At 46.6% G+C, this 8,639-nt stretch overlaps 1 protein-coding gene across 1 annotated transcript; it reads right to left on the bottom strand.

Moving 5' to 3' along the window:
* Positions 1-5,729: 5,729 nt before the first annotated feature.
* Positions 5,730-7,778, bottom strand: LOC102712848 (heavy metal-associated isoprenylated plant protein 7-like). The gene is made up of 5 exons (XM_006661619.3): positions 7,682-7,778; positions 7,289-7,442; positions 6,972-7,171; positions 6,692-6,782; positions 5,730-6,424 (listed from the first exon to the last, which is right to left on the bottom strand). The coding sequence occupies exons 1-5, from the start codon at positions 7,688-7,690 to the stop codon at positions 6,045-6,047; spliced, it is 834 nt and encodes a 277-aa protein (XP_006661682.3). The 5' UTR covers positions 7,691-7,778; the 3' UTR covers positions 5,730-6,044.
* Positions 7,779-8,639: the final 861 nt, after the last annotated feature.

The following is an 8,639-nucleotide window of genomic DNA, read 5'->3' as shown; positions in this document are numbered from 1 at the left end:
AACCAATCTACGTACGAAATTAAACTCCGCACTGTAGATCAATCTCACGCAAGCTAACGGATTAGAAAATCTAAGCAATTACACGGTAGATCAAAAATAGATTGATTCGCAAGAGTAAAACGTATGCGAACCTGAGATTTGGTGGAGAGATCAGCGATTGCTGCTATTCCACGTTGTTCGGCTAGAAAACCTAAACAATTAAACGATAGATGAATTTAGATTGATTCGCAAGAACAAAATATATGCGAACCTGAAATTCGGTGGAGAAATTGGCGACGGACTGCTGCTGTGAACAGGGAGCAGCAGGGGAGCAGTACGGCTATGGCTGAACAGGCGACTGCTCGGCAGAGAAACGGCATGGGCGCAGCACGACTGAAAAAGGAAAGGGGAAAAGTGGGGCTTGGGGGTCTATTTATAGGAGAGAGCTAGAAATCATACTTGGATTCCATCTCCTATTAAAAAGGAATAGATAAAGTTTCAAAGGGATAAGAAATAGAGTCCTAATTAATTGGAATTAGTTTTATGTGAGAGAGGAGGTGGGGAGGTGCCTGGTCACGGCTTGGTGTCACGCCCTGAGTTTTACCCTAGCCAAGAAAGAATTAAATAATGCATTAAAAATAATTTGTTAATTAAAGTTCAGGAAAAAACCCTGTGTATAAATTTAATTTAAATTAATTGGAAGCTTTTTGGATGTTCTAAGATGTCCTAAAAAGTGTTTTAAATTATTAACAGGATTTAAGCAAGAATCACAGTCAATAAAATTTGCTCAAATAAACTTAATAAAAATCGGCAAAATTAGAGACAATTTCTTTTTTCTTCCTCCTTCCTTTTTTCCTTTTTCCCTCCTTTCTCCCTTTTCCCCCTTTTTCCTTTTTTTTCCTCTTTCCTGGCCGAATTACCCTCTCTCCCTCTCCTGGTCGCACACACCTCCCACCTCTCCCTGTGTACGCACGTCCTCTTCCCCTTCCCAACCGTGAACCACACCAACTCCCCCCACACAAAAACAAATTCCAATCTATTAGTCCCTATTCCTTATCCCTTTAAAACTTTATCTATTCCTTTTTAATAGGAGATGGATAACTTTATCTATTCCTTATCTCTATAAATACCGCCTTAGAGCCTTGCTTTGTTTCCCCGTCTCTCTCTCCCATGCACCTCGAGCCGCCTCTTGTCGCCCCTGTCCTACCACCAAGCCGCCGGCAGCCCTGCTGCTCCCTATTCGCAGAAGCCATTCGCCAAATCTCTCCACCGAATCTCATGTTCGCATATATTTTATTCTAGCAAATCAATCTAAATTCATCTACCGTTTAATTGTTTAGGTTTCCTAGCTGAACATCGAGGAATAGCCGCGATCCGTCGCTGATCTCTCCACCAAATCTCAGGTTCGCGTACGTTTTACTCACGTGAATCAATCTATTTTTGATCTACTGTTTAATTACTTAGATTTTCTAATCTAAGTAGCTAACGTGAGATTGATCTACAGTGCAAACTTTAATTTCGTACACGTAGATTGATTTTACTTTAAAATCGTTTAGTTTCTAGTTTAGCGAATTGTTAAATCTCAATTTAACGGGTTGTTAACTCCCGTCGTTGTTCCGCTAACAGTTCAGGTTTCGTGTTTCAGATCTGATTTGTCGTACGAATCTCTGATTCGTGCATGTTTTGGTTCTGTCGTGCGAAGGCGCGTTCTATTTGCAATTACCCGAGCCGCGGCCCAACCACGCTCAAAGTCCCCATTGTCTCCTTCGGCCCACTTCTTCTCCCTCCTTCCCTCTCCCCCGCACAGGGCCGGCCCAAAGGCCACGGCCCAGCCGCCCAGCCGCTCGGTCCTCCCCTAGCTTCCTCTTCCCTCCCTTGGGCCGCTAGCCTTATTCCTTCCCCCTCGCGAAAGTCTACTTCACGTCCCCCCTGGTTTCCCCTCTCTCTCCCCGATAGGTGTGACCCGAGGCCCCACCTGTCATCCCCCTCCCCCAGCAGGTAGCGCCACTTCCCTACTCTGCCTCCCCCGCACGCAACGGCCGCTCGATTCCTTCGGCCGCCGCGCGCCGTCCGCCCGCGCCAACGACCATCCCCGCACCTGCCGCCCACGCTGATCGCTTATGCACCCGCCGACCCGCCACCTCCGTGTCGCACCAACCGCCGCCCGCGCCGGTAGCGCCGCCTCCCCTTTTAATGCCCCATGTCGCCGTCGCGCGCGTCTCCCACTGTTGAGCACTGCTGCATTACCGCCACCCGCACCGCGCTGTCAACTCACGTCGTCACTGCCGCCGCCGTGGCCGTTGTTGTGTCGTGGCCGTGCGAGCCCTGTCACCACCACAAGCCGTGCCGGGACGCCTTTGGCCGCTCGTCCCGTGTGCGCGCTCCTGTCGCCGCCGGTTCCCGCTTAGCGCCGTCCGCACGAGTCGCCGCGCGTTCCTGCCGCCACCCATGTTGTGTTGTCGTCGCATCGCGCTGTGCGCTGCTGCCGCTCGTCGCGTCGCCACCACTCCCAGCCGTGTGCCGCACCGCCAAACACCACCGCCGTGTTGCTCGCGGCAGTGCATTTCTTGCGCCGTGCCGACGCCGTCGCCGCACTGCCATCTTTCACCTCTCTTCGTTGACCCCTCACCGCCACTCCGCGCCGTCCCCGTCGCCGGACGCCGATCTCTGCCAAGCACCGCTCATCTCCACACCACCCATCGTGCGCCGTCGTCGTCTTCCCGACGCCGTCGCCGCCTTGGGATGTCGCCTCGCCGCCGTGGCTCGCCCTCGTCGCTCCTCCTCCTTAGCCGTCGTTACGCCGTTCGGCCAACGCCGCTGCCTACACCCCCTTCCTCGCCTCGGCCTCGCCACCCTTCACCTCTCCCTCACGCTCGACCTTGCCGCCGGTCGTCGCGTCGTCATTGCCCCGACATAGCCGACTCACCGCGCTTGCCGCCGCCGCTGAGCCCATTCTCTCCTTCCTCTGCCTGTCCCCCTCCCTCCATCCTCCTCTACCTCCCCGCGCATGTGCTCTCTGTGCTCAACCGGTCCATCTGTCTTCCGGTGGCTGTCAATATACTTGCTCCATCCGCCAGCCCCTTTTGTCTGCAGCCAATGCTGGAAATTATTCCTCATCTTGCAGGGGTTGACGGTGCCTGTGATGTTGAGGCCGGTAAGCATCACCAGATCCATCAGGGTTGGGGTCATCGGCTAGTGTCCAAAAAAATCCATTAAGAGCATCGGACCAGAAATAGGATGCACTGGACAAGAGAGCTTCGTCTTTTTCCATTTCCGACAGAGAGGTGCCGATGCAGTGCCTTATGTCTAGTTCTTCCCACTGGGTCCCATTGGCCTTGTAAACCTTGTCATGCCAGTTCCTCCATCCTGATAGGGAAGTGGGGAATGATCTAAAGGATTGGGTCCAGTCCGATGTGTTTAGCTTGGCATTCTTGAAGGGGATGCGGATGGCTTCTGAGCAAATAATTTCAGTAGAGTCTGGGTTCCCTATGGGTCTAGGGAAGTAAAAGGGGTTGTTGGGACAAGGAATAACGGATTTCCGGTTGTTGGGACAAGGAATAAAAAAAAGAAGGGGCTATCATGAATACGTTGCAGTAAGGAGACAAACATGCCGATATAGACATTAAAATGATCGGCTAACGGATTGAAAACCATCAGAGAGCGGGAAAGAAACAATAAACCCTAGGTAATCGAAAAGCAAGGAAACAAGGCATATGCAAGTGGAAATCAAAATGTGGTGTAAGTAAAGGGAAAGGGAAGAGGATTACCTCAGGAATCTCGTAAGGGGCATCAGCCGCCGGCAGGGAAACACTTGATAAAGCCATGGAATGGCGGGTGTCTGAGCGGCGGCGAAACCCTTGACGCGAGGTGGAAATGAACTCCAGTGACCATGGCTATCTAGAGGAGAGATGGAGGCAAAGAATTGCACGCGAGGGATTGCGAGGGGCTTGGAGAAAGAAGTAGAGCAAGAGTGGGGATTGCTAAGTCCAGAAAGGATTATAAAGGTCGTTTGGCGTCCTGAAAATGAAGTGGCAGATGTTGAATAAGATCTCAAACTACGCACCTCACAAGCAAAGCCATATTATTGTTGCCTGCTGTGCATAGCATAATTTCATGAGGGTTAGTGGCATTCGTGACAAGTACTTCGCTCGATGTGATTGGAACCCAAATTATGTGCCTGACTTTCAATTGCTATGATCAATGGTTTATGGTACATGCCTGTTCGGACTTGTACTTGTAATTTCCCGTGCATGGCTGATTTCTTTGGTTTAGTACAAACTGAATGTCTCTTTTGTTGCCATATTTTCATTCTTAACTTGTCACGTTGGGTGTATGCAAAGATGTGTAACTTTATGTGTAATTTTAATCTTCAAATGTCTGTGATGGCATATGTGAATGCTCAATGTTTGATGTTCGAAATGCTAATACTTATATTGGTGCTGGGAAGGGAAATGTATATATCTACGTTGTCATTGTTGCAGCGGGAATGGCTAGCAAAGGCCTGAGGCTAGCCCCAAAAATGGATTTTATTTTTTGGTTATTCGACTTATCGGTGGTGGGCATTTCTCAGAGATGTCACCATCCGTGACGGGCCTGGGCTTCTGCCCGATTGAGATAACTGTCATCTGGGACAGCCAAATACTTGATTGAGATAACTTCATACATCTGTGGCATCTTCATACTGACGGTGGCCTTTCCCGACACTGATAAGGATATTGGCCTGTCAAAGATGGCAGACCCAATGCTAGTGATGGATTATGGAAGTGCATGACCATGCCAAAGGTGCTTGAGCGATCAATCAGAAGTTAAGTAATCTAGTACATGATCGAGAGAATGATTGAGTTACTACAAGGATGACAAAGCGATTAATGCATAGATACACTATAGGTTTAGCCGATGTGATCTTTATGGGTACTTGACGGGTCAATATGTTCTGCTAGGAGTCGTTGTTGACACGTGGACTGAAAAGAAGTTTTCGTACAATTAATGGGTTGGAATATAGGTGTTGGATACTGATGCAGTACAGGTTCAATTCGGATAGGGATTTGGATAGAACTCGTATGGGCCTTGGAAGCCTGGTTTCGTGTTTTATATATACAGGGGCGAGGAGGCTAGTTCGGGTGAGAAAAACCCTATCCGTCCTCCAGTCCTCTCGAGCCACAACCCTAGCTATGCATGGACGCTAGCACATCCACGCACAATGTTCCTTTGATGTATGTGTGGATACTAGAAGAGGCACTACCAGATCACGGTGTTGATCGACAAATGTGTGTCGTGATGTGCATGTACGTGGAAGAGAATATCGAGCTGCAACAATCAACTTCTTCGTCTATATCGGCATGCATCAAATCGTTGACACTACTTCGGCTATTTAGTAACTTCTTCTGCTGCACAACGTGTTGTGTGGTAATGATCTATGATCTACTACTTGCATGGTTCCTGATTCATGTGGTAGAAAATTTGATTTTATGCTATTGTAGCCTACCCATATCCCTACAAATGCTGTCATTAAAAGTTCGTGATTGCCATATATTGACTATAATACTAATAGATCAATGTTCCCTTGGGAGCAAAGGTCGTTAGACTTAGAGAAATTGTATTGGTCTGTCCACATATAGGGAGCATAAGAGCTGGGATACAAGTCTCTGTACCGGCCTTGAGTGGAGTGTGATATAATAGGCCAGCAACGTTTTTTGTAAGGTTTGCTAAATTTTAAGCTGTAGTACGTGTGGTTAAGGATGCTCAAAGTGACGTAATGGTGATTATTCCAAATATATGTAAAAGATGTCAAATAGATTTAAAAGGGGTCTAATCAAACGATAATACTGTTATCGCCATGCGTGGTGCAGCTACAAAAATAATACGCACTACGCAGGGTATAGTACACAGTACTGGTACAGACTCGGATTCAGTACAGTGAAGCACACCAACACAGCTTACACAGGACACAAGTACACAACTGCATCTAGTTACATAATCCCTATTAGTACTAGTTAATAAGACGAACTCTACGATTGCTCAGAACGTCTGCGTATTGACCTCCCCAACGTACAGAATGGGCGCCATCAAAGGATGGTGCAAGCGTTCGGGTTCTCGTCACTGAACTCCTCCGACGCCAGCACCGGCGGTGGGTATGGGTAGCCGTGCTGCAGCGGCGGCGGCGGCAGGTACGGGTAGACGTACTCAGCGTGGTACTGCACGGGCGGCCAGAAGTCATACCTCTTGACCTCGTTGATGCCATCGGCCTTCTTCTCCACCTCTGCCGCCTTCTGCGCTTCCTCCTCTGGCTTCTTTTGATCCTCCTCCGCCTGCTTCTCCTCTTCGACGATGACTACTGCTGGCCTCCGTGTCTTCCGCTGGATGCTGTCGATGAGCACGGCCTGGTCCATGACGCCTTTGACGATCACCTGGTCGTTAGGGAGATCTATCTCCACAGATTCTACACCTGCTTGGATGAAAATTTTGGGTTACTTATTGTTGTGCTGTTAAATACTATTTACAAAGTATGCATTTACTCTAAGGCCTTGTTATGAGCTGCAGTGTTTCACTTCTTCTTTTTAGTTAAGGACTTAAAGTGTTTCACTGAGCTACAGAATATTCCATAGACTAAACAACCTTGCACTTTATTTGGGACAAGTGTTTTGCTTAGAAACAAAGCATACATATTGTGTCTGGCAAGTAAAGATTTAAGTGGTCCGGAAGACAACAATACCTTCTATCTTGCTTATACGCGTTTGCAGAAGCTGCGCACAAGCGTCGCAGTGCATCTGGACCTTCAGGATAACAGTTACTGTCTTCGGTGGCTGCAAAATTAGATTGAATCGTGCCAACGAAATTTTTGACTGACAGGCTACGAAATTTGATGACTAATAATCAGTAAAGATGCCATGTACTCATACTGACAACTGGCAAGTAACATTGTACTAGTTTCTACGTTGCACATTTCAAAATGTGAGCAGTGGCGGTTGGATGATTGCAAGGTCCATGTGTACCTCCTCTTTATTTTCTTCTGGAGGGGGCGGTGGAGCTTCCTCTTTCTTCTCCTCTTCAGGAGGCGGAGGAAGAGGGGAGATGAGCTCAACCCTTCTCTTTGTCTTCCTCTGAACCCTCTCACAAAGCTTGGCTGGATCTGTGGTCCGGCTCTTTACCACAACTGTCTTTGATCGACTGTCAGCCTTCACATTTTCAACTCCTGGTTTTGAGTTTTGTTTTGTTAGAAGGACAATGGTTAGGATGCTATCTTTGAGCACTGGAGGTGCACATGCAAGCAGGACACTACTGTTTGGAGACGGTTTGAAATGCCACTAACCTTCAAACCTCAGGAGGGATTTCTCGACTTTCTTTGCGCATCCTTCGCAGTGCATGTCAACTCTGAATATGATTTCTTGAGGTTCATCTGGTTTCTTCTCCTCTGCTGCCTCCTTTTTCTCAGCCTGCTCTTCTTTCACAGGCTCCTTTTGTTCCTGTGGAACCAACAATGAAGCATGTTTTAGTCGATATTATATTTACCATTATCATTATTTAGCGAACATGGAGAATTTTAGTTGAAATGAACATGTGAAGCAGCATGATATACTAGTAGTAATGCTCAGTTTAGGTATGAATTTTATGATGAAACAAGGCCTAGTTATATAAAGGTGGCATATTGACCAAGTATCAACACATCAAAATTTGCCAGTTTCGAAAACCAAGCAGCACTTACTTCACCCATTTGTTGTTCTAGCAGTGGAGAGGAAGCTCTGTTTTGTGCTAGAAGCACCTCTATTTCTACTCTTCTTTTGACTCCTCGCTTCACCAGCATTGGGTTTATATAGGCAGCCAAAGCAGATTCTCCAATTGCTGTGTGCTCAGGTCTTACTGTAGGAGTGGATGAGAAATACTTCATCTCAGCTTTCGGAATGTACGTCTCTGCAGAACCTTTCTTTCTTTCTTTCCAAAAGCAAAAGTGACAGCAATAGATTCTAGCCTGCTTGTGGTGTACCATAACAAATTCTATTGTAATTTGACACCTGTGTTACATTTTGTGGGTGTTAAATTTTTGTAAATATAGATGCCGCAGAAAAGTAAGGATAGGAATATAAGAGGGTCACTGGTACCGATACAACTAGCCAAACTCCAAACAATTCATTAGCCAAGAGAACAGTACCAATAAATGAACATTTTGTGTTCTAGGGTGAAACTGATCTGTCATCTGATCATCGCATGTTCGTTTTTTCTCATTAAGCTTGTGCTTTGAAGGAATGAAGAGGAGCAGGTCAATCCATCATCTTATTCCCGAGTTGTTCAAGCGTTTGTAACGACCAATTATAAGAACATCTTCAAGAGACTAAATATTTAGCTTGTCATACCAAATTTCAATAATTATGTTAAAAATTTGTCATTTAGGATACTAACTATTTGACTTGTCATATGATCTAAATTGCTAAATATGACTACTCAATAGCTAAATTTAGCATGCCATCCCCAAACCTAGCAGCTAGGATTGCTATATGTGGTTCCCACATGATTGGACACACAAGTCGTCCTCCTAGGCCGTTAGGATTTAAAGAGTAGAGATGAAGAGTCTGTTGGAGTGTACATTAATTTCTAGATAATTTTTTTTAATATAAATGGCTAAACTAAGATTTTTACGGTTAAATTTTAGTCTAGAGATGCTCCAA

Source organism: Oryza brachyantha, chromosome 10, assembly GCF_000231095.2.
Source record: "Oryza brachyantha chromosome 10, ObraRS2, whole genome shotgun sequence".
NCBI lineage: Eukaryota > Viridiplantae > Streptophyta > Magnoliopsida > Poales > Poaceae > Oryza > Oryza brachyantha.
The sequence above is the reverse complement of the archived record's forward strand: the minus strand, read 5'-3'. Positions and strand labels throughout refer to the sequence as shown.